The sequence below is a fragment of the Pseudophryne corroboree genome, chromosome 11 (genome assembly GCF_028390025.1).
Source record: "Pseudophryne corroboree isolate aPseCor3 chromosome 11, aPseCor3.hap2, whole genome shotgun sequence".
Lineage (NCBI taxonomy): Eukaryota > Metazoa > Chordata > Amphibia > Anura > Myobatrachidae > Pseudophryne > Pseudophryne corroboree.
Genome location: NC_086454.1, coordinates 138,467,725 through 138,488,812, shown reverse-complemented (window position 1 = coordinate 138,488,812; position 21,088 = coordinate 138,467,725). Strand labels below are relative to the sequence as shown.

The window sequence follows — 21,088 nt, the reverse complement described above, 5'->3', positions numbered from 1 at the left end:
CCTCTAGACAGTGTAGATCTTCTATACTACACCCAATCTGATGCTATTGAGGCTTTATCTGGGAGATCAGGAAGGTCTGTCCCAGTAGCCAGCAGGGCAGAGGTACAACAGTATTGACAAGGAGAACTTCAGTAGAAGATGTCAGGGACTTTGAAATAGAAATGAATATCATGGCAAGTTACCGTATCTCACAAATCAACAAATTCATCTTTCTCAGACAAGAGCCAAAGGTGACTTCAGCATGAAATGCAGAGGGCAAAACATTGTCAGTAAGGAACATCAGCTGGAGGTGTGCACACACACACACCACTGCGATGAAATAGGTGTTTCACTTATACAGAGATAAGCAACTTGTGGATTTGTAACCATTGGGAGACTACAAGCCACAGCATGCCCAGCGGTCATGTTTGGCAAACCATGACTGTACTGAATATACCCGCGGGACTCGTGTTTGTACTACATGATGGAGCAGCAAAAGTGGTCAGGCTCTATTGAATGACAGTAGTCTGTATGAGACAACCATTGGTGGAATCATGAAGCTTTAAATCATAATGCACCCAACCTTTACCCATCAGCTCACGTTTCCCTACCACCAGTATGGGTGTCTCTGTTTATCATTTCTATACAATGTAAGAGAAATCTATATAATATCAATTGTTATGGAAACAAAACCATTTGGAAAACAAATGATCTAGGTGGCGCACCTTGAGGTGTGAAGCCATAAGCAATGACCATTATCCCAGCCAGGACCAGAGACACAAACTGAATGACTCTTCTTCCCACAAAGGTCATTATCGACATCATTAGCAGTTTAGCCATCATTTCTACCCCTCCAAACAGTGCCTGAGCCAGGAAAATGCTGATCCCGAACTTCTGAAGATCCATGCTCACACCATAGTAGGCAAAGTTACTTGAGAACCTATTAAACAGAATCAGGTAAATAAATAACAATAGGTCTGCCATCTTTTTATAATAAGAATTTTATTTCCCAGAATCTGTTATCTTTACTTTCTAGTTGTTCTAATTTGATGGCTCCAGTAACAGGATGCTTATGAAACAGTATACAACAAATGAACATACTGTAGAAAAGGAAAAGCATGCCTTCATGACTAAGCATTAAAGTAAGCATGAGGAGTACACAGTTACTAAGTACTCACCACACCCCAAGCACCATTAATGGTGAAGTAAGGACTTACCAAACCAGGATGAGACATAGGGACATGCGCCTCATGGCAGGGGTGCGAACAAGGTCAAATAATGAGTGTGAGCATCTGATTAGTAGAATGTCTTTCTGCATCTCAAGGCACAGCGCCTGTGGGCAGAGCATGATGGGTTGTAAAATAAAATAACGATGAAAGATTAAACAAAGGAATAAATCAACAAAATAATTTGTATTGAATGAATTGTATACTATGGATAAAGTCACTGGCCAGCCTACACTCCTTGTCTAGAGACAATAATTGTGGGAGTTCATCTTAGGGATAAAAGCAACCACTCCTTGCTGGGCTTTTCAATTATGCCTTGTAGATCCATATTTCTTTCATGCCTTCTCTTAAAGAGATTGGAATAAACCCTAGATACAGTAAGGAGTCCAGCAGAATGTTCCAATAGTCTTCTTGGTCAGGATGCAGATTATATCTTATATTTATGCTCCACGTCCCCTAATGAATTATTATTAATTTATTACCTGTGCAGTCAGCTTCTCTCCTTCCTTGCGTTTTCCATTGACACAGGCAGCTTTCTGCAGGTTTTTCAGAGCCTTATGGGGGTCTCCCCTAAGAATAAGCCAGCGAGCGGATTCTGGTAGCCACCTTCATTAATAATGGTAACAAGAAAAAGAATAATGTTTGAAACATTGTTTCATAACTTCTGATTCCCCAGCCCCTTGTTATGACACTTTCCCACCCTGATAAAGGCTATTGAGAGAGTTCGGTCTCACCAAGAGTAGATGAAGAAGATGCAGAATGGAGCTGAGACAGCAAACTGAAGCCAACGCCAATCTCTGATCTTGTACGCTACTGCAGCCAGAACTATCTGCCCCAATGAGTAGGAGAAACCAAAAAAATTCCCAGCCAGTGTCCGGCCACGCTTGGGCATCCACTCTAAAACTGAGAAACACAGGAGATAAGTACAACAGCATGCTACACAACCAAACTTTAAGACAATGTGTAACAAGCCTTTATATACACCGTAATTATATTTAGTCATAGATTTGACTCAAGATTTTTTACCACATCGTGTTTAAACTAGAGATGAGCGCCGGAAATTTTTCGGGTTTTGTGTTTTGGTTTTGGGTTCGGTTCCGCGGCCGTGTTTTGGGTTCGACCGCGTTTTGGCAAAACCTCACCGAATTTTTTTTGTCGGATTCGGGTGTGTTTTGGATTCGGGTGTTTTTTTCAAAAAACCCTAAAAAACAGCTTAAATCATAGAATTTGGGGGTAATTTTGATCCCAAAGTATTATTAACCTCAAAAAACATAATTTACACTCATTTTCAGCCTATTCTGAACACATCACACCTCACAATATTATTTTTAGTCCTAAAATTTGCACCGAGGTCGCTGTGTGAGTAAGATAAGCGACCCTAGTGGCCGACACAAACACCGGGCCCATCTAGGAGTGGCACTGCAGTGTCACGCAGGATGTCCCTTCCAAAAAACCCTCCCCAAACAGCACATGACGCAAAGAAAAAAAGAGGCGCAATGAGGTAGCTGTGTGAGTAAGATTAGCGACCCTAGTGGCCGACACAAACACCGGGCCCATCTAGGAGTGGCACTGCAGTGTCACGCAGGATGTCCCTTCCAAAAAACCCTCCCCAAACAGCACATGACGCAAAGAAAAAAAGAGGCGCAATGAGGTAGCTGTGTGAGTAAGATTAGCGACCCTAGTGGCCGACACAAACACCGGGCCCATCTAGGAGTGGCACTGCAGTGTCACGCAGGATGTCCCTTCCAAAAAACCCTCCCCAATCAGCACATGATGCAAAGAAAAAGAAAAGAAAAAAGAGGTGCAAGATGGAATTATCCTTGGGCCCTCCCACCCACCCTTATGTTGTATAAACAAAACAGGACATGCACACTTTAACCAACCCATCATTTCAGTGACAGGGTCTGCCACACGACTGTGACTGATATGACGGGTTGGTTTGGACCCCCCCCAAAAAAGAAGCAATTAATCTCTCCTTGCACAAACTGGCTCTACAGAGGCAAGATGTCCACCTCATCTTCACCCTCCGATATATCACCGTGTACATCCCCCTCCTCACAGATTATCAATTCGTCCCCACTGGAATCCACCATCTCAGCTCCCTGTGTACTTTGTGGAGGCAATTGCTGCTGGTCAATGTCTCCGCGGAGGAATTGATTATAATTCATTTTAATGAACATCATCTTCTCCACATTTTCTGGATGTAACCTCGTACGCCGATTGCTGACAAGGTGAGCGGCGGCACTAAACACTCTTTCGGAGTACACACTTGTGGGAGGGCAACTTAGGTAGAATAAAGCCAGTTTGTGCAAGGGCCTCCAAATTGCCTCTTTTTCCTGCCAGTATAAGTACGGACTGTGTGACGTGCCTACTTGGATGCGGTCACTCATATAATCCTCCACCATTCTATCAATGTTGAGAGAATCATATGCAGTGACAGTAGACGACATGTCCGTAATCGTTGTCAGGTCCTTCAGTCCGGACCAGATGTCAGCATCAGCAGTCGCTCCAGACTGCCCTGCATCACCGCCAGCGGGTGGGCTCGGAATTCTGAGCCTTTTCCTCGCACCCCCAGTTGCGGGAGAATGTGAAGGAGGAGATGTTGACAGGTCGCGTTCCGCTTGACTTGACAATTTTGTCACCAGCAGGTCTTTCAACCCCAGCAGACCTGTGTCTGCCGGAAAGAGAGATCCAAGGTAGGCTTTAAATCTAGGATCGAGCACGGTGGCCAAAATGTAGTGCTCTGATTTCAACAGATTGACCACCCGTGAATCCTTGTTAAGCGAATTAAGGGCTGCATCCACAAGTCCCACATGCCTAGCGGAATCGCTCCGTGTTAGCTCCTTCTTCAATGCCTCCAGCTTCTTCTGCAAAAGCCTGATGAGGGGAATGACCTGACTCAGGCTGGCAGTGTCTGAACTGACTTCACGTGTGGCAAGTTCAAAGGGCATCAGAACCTTGCACAACGTTGAAATCATTCTCCACTGCACTTGAGACAGGTGCATTCCATCTCCTATATCGTGCTCAATTGTATAGGCTTGAATGGCCTTTTGCTGCTCCTCCAACCTCTGAAGCATATAGAGGGTTGAATTCCACCTCGTTACCACTTCTTGCTTCAGATGATGGCAGGGCAGGTTCAGTAGTTTTTGGTGGTGCTCCAGTCTTCTGTACGTGGTGCCTGTACGCCGAAAGTGTCCCGCAATTTTTCTGGCCACCGACAGCATCTCTTGCACGCCCCTGTCGTTTTTTAAAAAATTCTGCACCACCAAATTCAAGGTATGTGCAAAACATGGGACGTGCTGGAATTTGCCCATATTTAATGCACACACAATATTGCTGGCGTTGTCCGATGCCACAAATCCACAGGAGAGTCCAATTGGGGTAAGCCATTCCGCGATGATCTTCCTCAGTTGCCGTAAGAGGTTTTCAGCTGTGTGCGTATTCTGGAAAGCGGTGATACAAAGCGTAGCCTGCCTAGGAAAGAGTTGGCGTTTGCGAGATGCTGCTACTGGTGCCGCCGCTGCTGTTCTTGCGGCGGGAGTCCATACATCTACCCAGTGGGCTGTCACAGTCATATAGTCCTGACCCTGCCCTGCTCCACTTGTCCACATGTCCGTGGTTAAGTGGACATTGGGTACAACTGCATTTTTTAGGACACTGGTGAGTCTTTTTCTGACGTCCGTGTACATTCTCGGTATCGCCTGCCTAGAGAAGTGGAACCTAGATGGTATTTGGTAACGGGGGCACACTGCCTCAATAAATTGTCTAGTTCCCTGTGAACTAACGGCGGATACCGGACGCACGTCTAACACCAACATAGTTGTCAAGGACTCAGTTATCCGCTTTGCAGTAGGATGACTGCTGTGATATTTCATCTTCCTCGCAAAGGACTGTTGAACAGTCAATTGCTTACTGGAAGTAGTACAAGTGGGCTTACGACTTCCCCTCTGGGATGACCATCGACTCCCAGCGGCAACAACAGCAGCGCCAGCAGCAGTAGGCGTTACACGCAAGGATGCATCGGAGGAATCCCAGGCAGGAGAGGACTCGTCAGACTTGCCAGTGACATGGCCTGCAGGACTATTGGCATTCCTGGGGAAGGAGGAAATTGACACTGAGGGAGTTGGTGGGGTGGTTTGCGTGAGCTTGGTTACAAGAGGAAGGGATTTACTGGTCAGTGGACTGCTTCCGCTGTCACCCAAAGTTTTTGAACTTGTCACTGACTTATTATGAATGCGCTGCAGGTGACGTATAAGGGAGGATGTTCCGAGGTGGTTAACGTCCTTACCCCTACTTATTACAGCTTGACAAAGGGAACACACGGCTTGACACCTGTTGTCCGCATTTCTGGTGAAATACCTCCACACCGAAGAGCTGATTTTTTTGGTATTTTCACCTGGCATGTCAACGGCCATATTCCTCCCACGGACAACAGGTGTCTCCCCGGGTGCCTGACTTAAACAAACCACCTCACCATCAGAATCCTCCTGGTCAATTTCCTCCCCAGCGCCAGCAACACCCATATCCTCCTCATCCTGGTGTACTTCAACACTGACATCTTCAATCTGACTATCAGGAACTGGACTGCGGGTGCTCCTTCCAGCACTTGCAGGGGGCATGCAAATAGTGGAAGGCGCATGCTCTTCACGTCCAGTGTTGGGAAGGTCAGGCATCGCAAACGACACAATTGGACTCTCCTTGTGGATTTGGGATTTCAAAGAACGCACAGTTCTTTGCGGTGCTTTTGCCAGCTTGAGTCTTTTCAGTTTTCTAGCGAGAGGCTGAGTGCTTCCATCCTCATGTGAAGCTGAACCACTAGCCATGAACATAGGCCAGGGCCTCAGCCGTTCCTTGCCACTCCGTGTGGTAAATGGCATATTGGCAAGTTTACGCTTCTCCTCCGACAATTTTATTTTAGGTTTTGGAGTCCTTTTTTTTCTGATATTTGGTGTTTTGGATTTGACATGCTCTGTACTATGACATTGGGCATCGGCCTTGGCAGACGACGTTGCTGGCATTTCATCGTCTCGGCCATGACTAGTGGCAGCAGCTTCAGCACGAGGTGGAAGTGGATCTTGATCTTTCCCTAATTTTGGAACCTCAACTTTTTTGTTCTCCATATTTTATAGGCAGAACTAAAAGGCACCTCAGGTAAACAATGGAGATGGATGGATTGGATACTAGTATACAATTATGGACGGACTGCCACGGTTAGGTGGTATAAAAAAACCACGGTTAGGTGGTATATATTATAATAATAATACAATTATGGATGGACGGACTGCCTGCCGACTGCCGACACAGAGGTAGCCACAGCCGTGAACTACCGCACTGTACACTGGTTGATAAAGAGATAGTAGTATACTCGTAACAACTAGTATGACACTATGACGACGGTATAAAGAATGAAAAAAAAAACACGGTTAGGTGGTATATATTATAATAATAATACAATTATGGATGGACGGACTGCCTGCCGACTGCCGACACAGAGGTAGCCACAGCCGTGAACTACCGCACTGTACACTGGTTGATAAAGAGATAGTAGTATACTCGTAACAACTAGTATGACACTATGACGACGGTATAAAGAAAGAAAAAAAAATACCACAGTTAGGTGGTATATATTATAATAATAATACAATTATGGATGGACGGACTGCCTGCCGACTGCCGACACAGAGGTAGCCACAGCCGTGAACTACCGCACTGTACACTGGTTGATAAAGAGATAGTAGTATACTCGTAACAACTAGTATGACACTATGACGACGGTATAAAGAATGAAAAAAAAACCACGGTTAGGTGGTATATATTATAATAATAATACAATTATGGATGGACGGACTGCCTGCCGACTGCCGACACAGAGGTAGCCACAGCCGTGAACTACCGCACTGTACACTGGTTGATAAAGAGATAGTAGTATACTCGTAACAACTAGTATGACACTATGACGACGGTATAAAGAATGAAAAAAAAACCACGGTTAGGTGGTATATATTATAATAATAATACAATTATGGATGGACGGACTGCCTGCCGACTGCCGACACAGAGGTAGCCACAGCCGTGAACTACCGCACTGTACACTGGTTGATAAAGAGATAGTAGTATACTCGTAACAACTAGTATGACACTATGACGACGGTATAAAGAATGAAAAAAAAACCACGGTTAGGTGGTATATATTATAATAATAATACAATTATGGATGGACGGACTGCCTGCCGACTGCCGACACAGAGGTAGCCACAGCCGTGAACTACCGCACTGTACACTGGTTGATAAAGAGATAGTAGTATACTCGTAACAACTAGTATGACACTATGACGACGGTATAAAGAAAGAAAAAAAAAATACCACAGTTAGGTGGTATATATTATAATAATAATACAATTATGGATGGACGGACTGCCTGCCGACTGCCGACACAGAGGTAGCCACAGCCGTGAACTACCGCACTGTACACTGGTTGATAAAGAGATAGTAGTATACTCGTAACAACTAGTATGACACTATGACGACGGTATAAAGAATGAAAAAAAAACCACGGTTAGGTGGTATATATTATAATAATAATACAATTATGGATGGACGGACTGCCTGCCGACTGCCGACACAGAGGTAGCCACAGCCGTGAACTACCGCACTGTACACTGGTTGATAAAGAGATAGTAGTATACTCGTAACAACTAGTATGACACTATGACGACGGTATAAAGAATGAAAAAAAAACCACGGTTAGGTGGTATATATTATAATAATAATACAATTATGGATGGACGGACTGCCTGCCGACTGCCGACACAGAGGTAGCCACAGCCGTGAACTACCGCACTGTACACTGGTTGATAAAGAGATAGTAGTATACTCGTAACAACTAGTATGACACTATGACGACGGTATAAAGAAAGAAAAAAAAATACCACGGTTAGGTGGTATATATTGTAATACAATTATGGATGGACGGACTGCCTGCCGAGTTCCGACTGCCGACACAGAGGTAGCCACAGCCGTGAACTACCGCACTGTACTGTGTCTGCTGCTAATATAGACTGGTTGATAAAGAGATAGTATACAATACATACAACAATATACTACTATACTGGTGGTCAGGCACTGGTCACCACTAGTCACACTGGCAGTGGCACTCCTGCAGCAAAAGTGTGCACTGTTTAATTTTAAATTAATATAATATTATGTACTCCTGGGGGCTCCTGCTATAACAACCTGCAGTGCTCCCCAGTCTCCCCCACAATTATTATAAGCTTTGCCTTTTATACATTGATGTGCAGCACACTGGGCTGAGCTGAGTGCACACAGACTGAGTCACACTGTGTGACTGGCTGCTGCTGTGTATCGTTTTTTTTCAGGCAGAGAACGGATATAGCAGAGAACGGATATATTATATTAAAATAAATAAAAGTTAACTAACAACAACTGCACTGGTCACTGTGGTAAACTCTGTCTGACTCTGCACAATCTCTCTCTCTCTTCTAATCTAATTTCTAATGGAGAGGACGCCAGCCACGTCCTCTCCCTATCAATCTCAATGCACGTGTGAAAATGGCGGCGACGCGCGGCTCCTTATATAGAATCCGAGTCTCGCGAGAATCCGACAGCGTCATGATGACGTTCGGGCGCGCTCGGGTTAACCGAGCAAGGCGGGAGGATCCGAGTCTGCTCGGACCCGTGAAAAAAACATGAAGTTCGTGCGGGTTCGGTTTCAGAGAAACCGAACCCGCTCATCTCTAGTTTAAACTCAGCAACATTAGATCATTACTGGTGTATATTTCTATAAATGATTAGTGTACATGGGTGATTTAGTGAACCAGTTGTTTCCCAGTTGCTGTCCAGCACCAGAACATCTAAAGCAAGGTACAATAGATACCTGAATGATTTCCCTCAAGTTCTGACTGACTTCACAATTTCCCAGAGTGATTAAACAATCTTGAGAACATGTGATATATAGTGTACCCATTAGTAATTTATTGTTCCAATCTAATTATCTGTCCTAAGGTTGTCAACTCTAGTGACCTTTTTCTATGAACTATAGGCAGAAATGATGGACAGATGATCAAAAATTAGTACACACTGCAAAATGTGCACAATATTGGCTTATTGTGTTGGAGAAATGTCATGCAGCAGGAAAGATCCAATCTTCTGACTAGAGTTGTGCGGCGGGCACTTTTCGTGTTTTGGTTTTGGATTTGGATCCCTGCTCGTATTTTGGATCTGGATAGGTTTTGCCAAAACCACCCTTTCAGGTTTTGGTTTGGATCTGGATGATTTTTGAAAAAAACATAAAAATAGCTAAAAATCACAGAATTTGGAGGTAATTTTGATTGTACGGTATTATTAACCTCAATAACAATAATTTTCACTCATTTCCAGTCTATTCTGAACACCTCACAATATTATATTTAGGCCTAAAAGTTGCACCGAGGTAGCTGGATGTGTGCGGCACAAACACCTGGCCCATCTAGGAGTGGCACTGCAGTGGCATACAGGATGACACTTAAAAAAAACTAGTCCCCAAACAGCACATCATGCAAAGAAGTAAAAGAGGTGCAATGAGGTATCTGTATGACTAAGCTAAGCGACACAAGTGTGCGGCACAAACACCTGGCCCATCTAGGAGTGGCACTGCAGTGGCATACAGGATGACACTTAAAAAAAACTAGTCCCCAAACAGCACATCATGCAAAGAAGTAAAAGAGGTGCAATGAGGTAGCTGTATGACTAAGCTAAGCGACACAAGTGTGTGGCACAAACACCTGGTCCATCTAGGAGTGGCACTGCAGTCCCACTGCACTAATGGCTGATATCGGACGCACGTCTAACACCAACACAGCTGTCAAGGCCTCAGTTATCCGCGTTGCAACAGGATGACTGCTGTGATATTTCATCTTCCTCGCAAAGGACTGTTGAACAGTAATTTGCTTAGTTGAAGTAGTACAAGTGGTCTTCCGACTTCCCCTCTGGGATGACGATTGACTCCCAGCAGCAACAACAGCGGCAGCAGCAGCAGCAGCAGCAGCAGCAGCAGGAGGAAGTGGTTCTTGATTTTTCCCTATTTTATCCTACTAATTTTTGTTCTCCATTATTTTTTAGGAGTTATATAACAAAATGCAGCAAAGGAGAGAGTACCTCTACACCACACAGGGCTAAACCTGTACAAATGATTTGAATTAAATATTAATAACCCCTTTATTTGGAGTAAATAATATACAGCACAGGACAGCACCACTGGAATTATACGGCAGTACCACTGGACTTATATGGCAGTATCACTGGACTGGATTTATATGGCAGTACCACTGGATTTATACGGCAGTACCACTAGACATATATGGCAGTACCACTGGACATATACGGCAGTACCACTGGACATATACGGCAGTATCACTGGACATATACGGCAGTATCACTGGACATATACGGCAGTACCCCTGGACTTATACTGCAGCACAGGGACACCACCACTGGACGGATGCAGGACAACACAGCACCACTGCAATGGACTGGACTTATACAGCAGCACTGGACATATGGCAGCAGAGGACACCACCACTGTGACTGGACTGATGCAGCACAAGACACCACCACTGGACTGATGTAGCACAACACAGCACCACTGGACTGGACTTATACAGCAGCACTGGACATATGGCAGCAGAGGACCTCACCACTGTGACTGGACTGATGCAGCACAAGACACCACCACTGGACTGATGCAGCACAACACAGCACTGGAAAGGCACACATAAGACAGAGCAGGTCGCCACACCACTTTCCCGCACAGACAGACACTGAGGAGAGAGACACGTCCTCTCGCTACACTCTCCAGGATTGGAGTGAAAATGACGCCGACGCGCAGCTCCTTATATGGAATCCAAAACCCGCGAGAATCCGACAGCGGGATGATGACGTTTTGCCTCATTCTGGTTTCCGAGTCTGGCGGGAAGTCCCGAGCCGGACTCGGATCCGGACTCATGACGTGAAGTTCGGGGGGGGGGGGTTCGGTTTTCGGGGAACCGAGCCCGCTTATCCCTACTTCCGACCCAACTGCTTTTGGAACAATCAGTCCTGGGTGCTTCACACACCACCTGAGATTATCAGACAAATATCAGCATATTATTCCGATTATTACATAGTGTGTACCTACTTTAGTAATAGTAATTCATATATAATGAGATGGAACAGAAATTGTACTGTACATCATAGCCCCTGACTTTGTCCTCTTGAGTTACTCACTTAGGGAGATGCTGTTGACAGAAATAGCAGAGGATGCCACACCACAGAGGAAGCGGAAAGCACAATAAGCATCAAATGTGGGCAGAAATGCGGCGCAGCTGCCAGCAATTCCCATCTGAAGGTAAGACCAGGTGAGGATCTCCATTCGGCCCAACCTGGGAAACAGAAAGATTGTCACCAATGTGTAGATGTATAATATCAACCAAGTCTCAGGAGGAGATGTACTAAGCAGTGATAAAAGTGGAGAAGTGAGCCAGTGGAGAAGTTGCCCATGACAACCAATCAGCTGCTCTGTATACTTTATAGTATGCAAATTATAAATGTTACGTGACTTACGTCAATGCTGTTTGGTTGCCATTTGCAACTTCTCCACTGGCTCACTTCTCTACTTTTATCACTGCTTCGTACATCTCCCCCTCAGTCTGTAATTACTTTTTATATTCTACTAGGCATATGTTTCCAAATAGGTACTCCTATCATTACACACATGGGTGGGGTAGCAGAAGTAATGATAGGTTATAATCTGAAGGAATGCTGAGGCAGCGAGCTATGGGGGTCATTCCGAGTTGTTCGCTCGCAAGTGAATTTTAGCAGATTTGCTCATGCTAAGCCGCCGCCTACTGGGAGTGAATCTTAGCATCTTAAAATTGCGAACGATGTATTCGCAATATTGCGATTACACACCTCGTAGCAGTTTCTGAGTTGCTTCAGACTTACTCGGCATCTGCGATCATTTCACTGCTTGTCGTTCCTGGTTTGACGTCACAAACACACCCAGCGTTCGCCCAGACACTCCCCCGTTTCTCCAGCCACTCCTGCGTTTTTTCGGGAAACGGTAGCGTTTTTTCCCACACGCCCATAAAACGGCCTGTTTCCGCCCAGTAACACCCATTTCCTGTCAATCACATTACGATCGCCAGAACGATGAAAATGCCGTGAGTAAAATTCCTAAGTGCATAGCAAATTTACTTGGCGCAGTCGCAGTGCGGACATTGCGCATGCGCATTAAGCGGAAAATCGCTGCGATGCGAAGATTTTTACCGAGCGAACAACTCGGAATGACCCCCTATGATGGGTTTGTAGGATAGCCACAATTATGATTTTTACAGCAAATCAATGTGTAGTAGCAGACACAAAGAGCATTACAAAATAAATGCATTATAAACCCTATACTATTGCTGGAATATTCTGGACAAAGATGTGATGCTGCTCCCATGTGACTTGTTCTGTGAATACCATTCAGCCACTACTATAAGGTGACCTCATTATACGTACTGGGAGCCCATGCTAATGGCCTATATGTCGCCCTGCCCCTACAGGACATTGGGGGTCATTCCGAGTTGTTCGCTCGTTATTTTTTTGTCGCAACGGAGCGATTAGTCGCTAATGCGCATGCGCAATGTCCGCAGTGCGACTGCACCAAGTAAATTTGCTATGCAGTTAGGTATTTTACTCACGGCATTACGAGGTTTTTTCTTCGTTCTGGTGATCGTAATGTGATTGACAGGAAGTGGGTGTTTCTGGGCGGAAACAGGCCGTTTTATGGGTGTGTGCGAAAAAACGCTACCGTTTCTGGGAAAAGCGCGGAAGTGGCTGGAGAAACGGTGGATTGTCTGGGCGAACGGTGGGTGTGTTTGTGACGTCAAACCAGGAACGAAACTGACTGAACTGATCGCAGATGCCGAGTAAGTGTGGAGCTACTCAGAAACTGCTAAGAAGTGTCTATTCGCAATTCTGCTAATCTTTCGTTCGCAATTTTGATAAGCTAAGATTCACTCCCAGTAGGCGGAGGCTTAGCGTGTGCAAAGCTGCTAAAAGCAGCTTGCGAGCGAACAACTCGGAATGACCCCCATTGTCATTTATCAATATTATCACTTCATAAAACCCATTAAGTATTTACTGATATGTATTATCATCTAAAGTTTTTACTTGTTCTTTAAGACAGATTCAAGTGGTTATAGAACTTGGAAACCTATAGAACCTGACTAAGGAAGTTTTAGTGAAAGAAATAAAACACAAACAATATAACAATATAATATCCATATATAGATTTAGTATTAGAGGCTGGCAGTACTCACTTGTCAGAGAGGCTGCCAAATACCAGTGCCCCCAGTAGTACACCAGTCATGTAGATGGAACGTGCTACCTGCTTCCAAGAGCTTTGGTGACAAACCAGATTCCACTGCAAGAAAAAGTGGAATATACAATATTCAGGCACATTCAGCTGTAGCCCCTGCGGGATGACTTTAGTGTTTACAAATAGCAAATTTACAATATTTGTAAATTAAAATTTTTTGTAAATCCTGCGCTATTTTAACAAGGTTAATATACAAATATTGCTGAATAAACATTCACACTCAGCTTTGTATAATTAAGCAAAAAAAAAAAAAGAGTACTACAGTAGTAAACACACACACACATATATATTATTATATATATTATATTATATACATATTATATTATTATATTATATTATATTATATTATATATATATTTATATCTCTCAAAAAGAAGAAATAGTAAATATGTATGTATGTATTAGACCCCTTGATGAAGTCAGAGTGACGAAACGCGTTGGGTGTACCTCCATTGACTCTCCACCTTAAAAAGATAAGCAGCATTCTCTCTTTTTTTGGATATTTTATCATCATTGCCTTTATATTATTTGTCTTATTGTTTTAGCTATCCTTTTAGCTGGTATTAATTTTTAGCATATACCCTCCGGCCTTTAAACCCACTGCGACATTTATTATAATTGGTTTTATACCTTGGTTTTATTTTTTGTATTAATAAATATACTACTATTTTTTAAGTATCCAGCTAGTCTCTTCATATTTATTATAGTTTACTAGACACCGTTGGTCGCTGAAACCCTCATCCCCCCTTTTTTTATGTATGTATGTATATATATATATATATATATATATATAAAGAACTAGGGTGCGCTCCATAGTGCATGAATCTTTAAACCATTTTTACTCTCAAAAATAAAACCGATTTGCAGGTAACGTACCCTTAACGGCGGTAAACCACCGTAAGTTTGAACAGCAAGGATATATCCAACAGACATTACAGCAAGCACAGCATGTACAGCGAGCTCCAAAGAACAATCTTGTTCACATCTGGCCACGCCCCTATGCATTCCGTCACTTGGACTTCTTCAGAGGGCTACATGCAGTGCTTGCTGTATTGCCCATTGGATAACTTACGGTAGTTTACCGCCGTTAAGGGTAGGTTACCTGTAAACTGGTTTTATTTGTGAGAATAAAAATGTTTTAAAGATTCATGCACTATGGGGCGCACCCTATTTCTTATTTTTTAGCTATAGATGCCACCTGTGTGCTGGATACAGGATACTAAGGGGCGATGACAACCTGAATGAATAAGGTCTTGGTGCAAGGAAGTCGATATACAAGTTCACAATAGACCACGGCTCTGAAACTTGATTATTGATGCACAGGTGATCTTTAACGTGTTTTGCTTTGAAAAAGCTCCCTGTTGGAGCAAAACGCATTAGAGATCACCTGTGCATTAATAATCCACACCTGTGGACCCAAGAACCTTTGTGCCTATCATTCTACCAGCGGGTGAACTCTGTTTGGAAAGTAGCCACTTCCAGCAAGGCTGCTGGTACAAGGTGCCTGAAGCTAGAGTCACACATCCGGGAGGAAGCCTGTGCCTGTAGGAGAGCAGTACGCCGAGCATGGTTGTGAGTGGCTACACTGCAGCAAAACATAACAACCAGGAGCGGTGATGACAGCTGTAAGCACAGCATGTCGGTAAGCTCTCTCACAAACATCAGTTATTTGTATAGGACTATTTAAAAAATGTGGTCATTGCGTGATACTGACTGAGATACAGTTGAACACTGATAGATAGATATATATATATATATATATATATATATATCTATCAATATATATATATATATATATATATATATACATACCTCTGCAAATGGCTGTATCATTGGAGAGGAATATTTATATTCAGAGACTTGTCCACAGTATTCCAAGGAGAGTTCAAAGAATGAATGTTTTTTTTTTAGAATTATGTGCAAAACATCTATCCGTCTTCAATTATAAATCAGGAAGAGAAGACTTCTGGGTAGCATTTGATACTGTCGCTGTATTTTTATAGAATGATAAGTGACCACATGCTATTAATTTTATATTATTTATTGTTGCAATCGATTGCTATATATAAATATATATGTATATAACATTTTTTTTTACTATTGTACTAATAAAACTTGGCACCCTGCCCAGCTAATAAACTTTAGAACCCTTAATATTTTACCTTATTGCTGAAATTTCTATATCTTTAACCTGGTTTTTATCTTTTCAAGGTTGATCTTGTTGGATACCTAATGTATGGTCAAAATGTTCCATATTCACCTGTATCTCTGATGTATGTCCATTATAGGTTACACAGGAGCTGCTGATCCACTCTGAATTTATTATATTTTGTCATCTTTAATGGTTTGTGGATATAGTGGCCGATACAGAGTGAAATCTCTGCCAGCTTTTGTAGGGTTTATTACGTCAATTCTGCGCAGGACCAGAAAAGTGGCCACATACTCTGGAGGTTTGCAAAATTCTAACATGACCCCCTTCCAGTTGGAGAGCAGGGACATTGGGGGAGAATGAGCCTTTTAACATAGGCTAAGTACAGTTATAGGTAAAAAATCTGAATTGCAAACACAATATAGGTATAGTTAAAGTAAAAGTTAAGAACCCCTGTACTGGGCTATAGTGAGCTGACCCATTGCCTTCCCATAGATAAGCCAAAACAGTAGTAAAGTTTAGTAGGAAGTGGAACCTTATAACAATCTGTTTTAGAAAAGTCACTATGTTAAGTAGAAAATGTCTGAATTAGAATTTCTTTATCACTGATATTATTAGACTCCTACCTCTGTAACAATGGTTGAGGAGAAGACACTTTGATCATAGGTCCATCCTTTGCAATACTCAGTATTCATTCTTTCCTGTTGTTTGGTTGTAGACAAAAATTCTTTGACCTGTTGGTACTGGACACACCTCAGTGGTTTTTGATTCTGGTCCAGCGGTATGAAAAGCTTAATGAGTTGTGTTTGATCTTGATTGTCCACGGAACTTGATGCTGGTAGCTTGCAGTGGTGTTCAGGTTCTGCTCCAGTGAAGTTCTGTAGAAGATTGTGGCATGACAACAAAGATACAGGTATTAAGAGGAGTATAGTATGTAGTAACTGAAAATAGCCAACTCCACCTAGAGATTCGAGAACATCACTGAAAGCCATGTTTTTCTAGAGCATAAAAGCACTTTCACAGTTATATTATAATAGTGATTTTCTCTTCAGTCAAAATGTTACCCCGCTGGAGAGAAGGCTCTTGGAAAAAAGAGCTCTATATTGTTTTGTAGCCAAGGAGACGTACAACTGCATGAAACACAGATTTACGCTCTTGCATAAATATGTTTTCATCCACTTTACTTTTACTATATACCTTTGTCCCAGCCTATTAACCCCTCCCTCCCACCCAACCTCCCTTCTTCCATCCAACCCCCCTTCTTCCATTTTATGAAATATCATCAGGCCTAGTGAAAGCTCACACTTGTTCCAATCACAGCCTCTGTTCTTCTCATGTTATCATTCTGGGCAAGTGACTCTCACTTTAATTATAACACAGTGTCCTAGAGCATGATGAAATAGCAAATCTTGGATCCAATGAACAAGGAGTTAAGTCAGATGTTCATTGGCCCATGTACAAAAGGAAACAAGTGCATGCCATTATAGAACTGTCCATGCCAAACTCGTGAGTCTTGTGGATCCATCAGTTTTTAGCATATGTTTAGTAATTGTGATTATAAAACCAGATTGAACCAACAGCACAAATACAAGATAAATAGTACTCAGTTAAATCTCATTTATTAAAAAGATTGACAAATGTTTATTTATATATATATATATATATATATATACACACACACACACACACACACAATCACACACACACACACACACACACACACACACACACACACACACACACACACACACATACATACATACAACACAGCCCATCTAATTAGTGTGTTTGACTATTTCTACCACACATTTTGCTAACAGGTGCATAAAACCAATCATACAGACCTGCAATCCCATTAATCAAACGTTAGCAGTAGAATGGGTCATGCTGAAGATCTCAGTGACAGGCACAGGATTCCACCTTTCCTACAAGCCAGTTTGTAACATTTGTGCCCTGCTAGAGCTGCCCTGGTCAACCGTAAGTGATTTTATTGAGACCTGGAAATATCTAATTGCAACAAGCACCTCAGAAAGAATCAGCAGGGCACACACTCACGGAATGGGGCTGCTGAGTGCTTAGGTGCATAGCATGTAAGAGGCATGTCATTCACTACCGAGTTCCAATCTGCCTGTAGAAGCAACATAAGTACAAGAGCTGTTTGTCGGGACTTCATTCATAAATTGCGTTTCCACAACCAAGCAGCCGCACACAAGTTTCAGATCACCATGGGCAATGTCAAACATTGGATGGAGTGATGTAAAACACGCCGCGTTTGTAGTCTGAAGCTGCTGAAACAAATTCTTTGCAGTAAAAAATCTTGCTACACTATCTGGCAGTATGACATAAAACTGGGTTTGGTGGATGCCAGGAGAAAGCGTTCTGCCATCTGTAAAGATAAGAGAGGAGTGATAATGGTCTGGGGCTCGGGCACCTTGGTTCCAGGTTTGACCTGGGCCATTCAGTTATAGTGGAGGATAATCTTAACGCTACAGCATACAATGATGACATTCTAGTAAATTGATTTTGTGTCAGTATGACAATATCCCCCACAAATCGAAATCCATCAAAAAAATGGTTTGCCAAGTTTGGTTTGAAAAATATGACTGACCTGCACAAAGCCTGGACCTCAACCCCATCAAACACCTTTGTGATTAATTGGAGTACATGCAGTTGTACGTCTCCCTGGCTACAAAACAATATAGAACTTTTATTTCCCAAGAGCCTCCTCTCCAGCTGAGTTACATTTTGACAGAGATAGAGTACCCAGTGTCACTGACCTGGGTTGGGAGTGTTGAGAACTTGGGGGTTCTTCCGATGATCGGGAAGAGGAACCACAGCTGGGCCGGAGCAGGGATGGCCGGATGTAGGTTTTCCTCATACAGAACTTAGCCGTTGTAATCGACGTGTAATGCTAAAGAATTAGTTGTGGCCAAGGCTTGGGGCGATGCTGAAGTACACAGAAGAATGAAGAACTTGTGAGCGATGTTGAAGAAATTAATGAAGATTTGAGAACGATGTTGGGGCACACAGAGGAATGAAGAACTTGTGAGCAATGCTGAAGAGATGAATGAAGATTTGAGTACGATGTTGAAGCACACAGAAGAATGAAGAACTTGTGAGCGATGCTGAAGAGATGAATGAAGATTTGAGTACGATGTTGAAGCACACAGAAGAATGAAGAACTTGTGAGCGATGCTGAAGAAATAAATGAGGATTTGAGATTCAGTGTAACTCTGGAAGTTTGGGAGGCGTTCCACTTAGGGTTACCCTGTAATACTGGAAGCACAGGAGGTGTCCCTCTGAAAGATACACTGTAACGCTGGTAACGCAGAGAATGTCCCACTGAGTGATACACTGTAACGCTGGTAACGCAGAGAATGTCCCACTGAGTGATACACTGTAATGCTGGTAGCACAGGGAAGGTTCCACTGAGTGATACACTAACGCTGGTAGCACAGGGAATGTCCCACTGAAAGATACTCTGTAACGCTGGTAACACAGGGAATGTCCCACTGAAAGATACTCTGTAATGCTGGTAGCACAGGGAATGTCCCACTGAAAGATACTCTGCAACGCTGGTAGCACAGGGAATGTCCCACTGAAAGATACTCTGTAACGCTGGAACACAGGAGACGTTCAGCTTGAGAACACGCTGAACGCTGCTAGCACTGGTTATCATTGGAAAGACTATACTCAGGCGGCGGGGCTCTGTACGGCGTCTGCCTTTGAACTTCCCGCCTTCTCCCGATTGGCGGAAGGGGACAATGACGTCACCCGCTCACCATACTCTCGTGGATGCCGGGCGCAATGGCGGCGCCCACACCCCGGGAACCCGCCGGAGGCAGCGCCAGCAAGACGCGACGACCCGGAGCCCACCGGGGGCGACGACCGCCGGGAGACCCAGCGCACCCGGAGTGGTAAGCGCGGCAGCCGCAGCGCCGCGAGTGTGACACCCAGCCAATCAGTTCCTATAGATTGTTAGAAAATTGACAGTTAGTAGCTGGTTGGCTGTTACTTTATCTCCACTTTATCTCTCTGAAAGGCATAGGGGTCTATTCATGAGGCAGTGAAAAGAGTGGAAAAACAGACCAGTGGAGAAGTTGCCCATGGCAACCAATCAGCATCTCCTTTACATTTTATAGAATGTACTTGCTAAAGGCTTCCTTCAAAGCTGATTGGTTGCCATGGGCAACTTTTCCATTGGTCCATTTCTACACATTTTTCACTTCTTCATGAATAGACCCAGCAGTACATAGACCCTATACTCTGAGTCAGATGCATCTGTAAATGTGGCTGGTGTTCCACTCCTGGTGGTTCCTACTGTTCTGTATCATGGGTGCCGCCATCTTGGATTAAATCACATGATCCGCTCTGCCAACCAACTTCCAGTAACTCCAGCCACATGCTTAAACTAGGCTATCGGCACCTAGGGTGCACTATTTAAACCATGAAGTGCTGGCAGTAAATGGCCAGTACAACATCTGAGGATCAGTACCTTGGCTTCTGGTTCAGTACTTGCTCCAGTATTGCTTCACGGCATTCTGCCTCAGTTTCTTCCAGCAACCTGCTTCAGTATTGCTTCACAGCATATATCACTGCAGCCTGCTCCATAAGTGCTCCAGCACCTAGTCCCAGTGTTTCCTGCAGCCTGATTAAGTTGTGGTCCCAACACACAGTTCCAGTATAATTGGAGTCTACTTCAAGTCATCATACTTACCACTACAGCCCTGGGCTATCCTGCTAGCCTGCACCTGTTCTCTAAAACTGTTCTTCACTCTGCAGTATCAGTGCTCTGCTACTACTAGTGGCCAGTATGAGGAATAGAGGAATAGCTTTATCTGGCTACCCAGCTTCACTTGTATTCCAGCACATACAGCTAGCCCAAGGATTCAAGACCCAAATCAACAAACCCCTAGTGCCATGACAAACACCTAACCCAAGGTTTGAGATCTGATTCTCTGGCAACTAGCATGTGATACAAACGAAGTAGATACAGGGCTGACAGGTGACGGCTAATCTAACCAAGACGTGAACCTATCTTGAATTAAGCTAAACAGCGCACAGGAAACCCAGATTACTCAGGTTTGCCAGAATGAAGTGTGACTGAGCATCTGTGTAAGGAGCTGTTATCATTAGTATCAGAGTTTCTTTCAGCCCCATGCCTGGTGTAAATTATCCTCCTGAAAAGGAGTTGGATTACCGTGCTACTGATACAAAGACGCAACAACATTTTAATACACACCCAGAAGACGCCTATGACACTTCCATGAAATTCCCATGGAAATAAGCTTTACTGTGTGACTCAGTACTCCCTGTCCAGTTGCCAACCATTTCACA

At 43.6% G+C, this 21,088-nt stretch overlaps 1 protein-coding gene across 1 annotated transcript in view; it reads right to left on the bottom strand.

Moving 5' to 3' along the window:
• The window catches only part of LOC134970026 (solute carrier family 22 member 20-like), a 42,328-nt gene extending 25,585 nt beyond the window's left edge, over nucleotides 1-16,743 (bottom strand). Inside the window, exons 1-7 of the mRNA XM_063946143.1 lie at nucleotides 16,378-16,743; nucleotides 13,544-13,647; nucleotides 11,466-11,620; nucleotides 1,940-2,108; nucleotides 1,688-1,811; nucleotides 1,197-1,312; nucleotides 705-919 (exon numbers count right to left, since the gene is read on the bottom strand). Coding sequence (XP_063802213.1) covers nucleotides 705-919; nucleotides 1,197-1,312; nucleotides 1,688-1,811; nucleotides 1,940-2,108; nucleotides 11,466-11,620; nucleotides 13,544-13,647; nucleotides 16,378-16,743 — 1,249 coding nt within the window. The remainder of the gene's footprint in view (nucleotides 1-704; nucleotides 920-1,196; nucleotides 1,313-1,687; nucleotides 1,812-1,939; nucleotides 2,109-11,465; nucleotides 11,621-13,543; nucleotides 13,648-16,377) is intronic.
• Nucleotides 16,744-21,088: the final 4,345 nt, after the last annotated feature.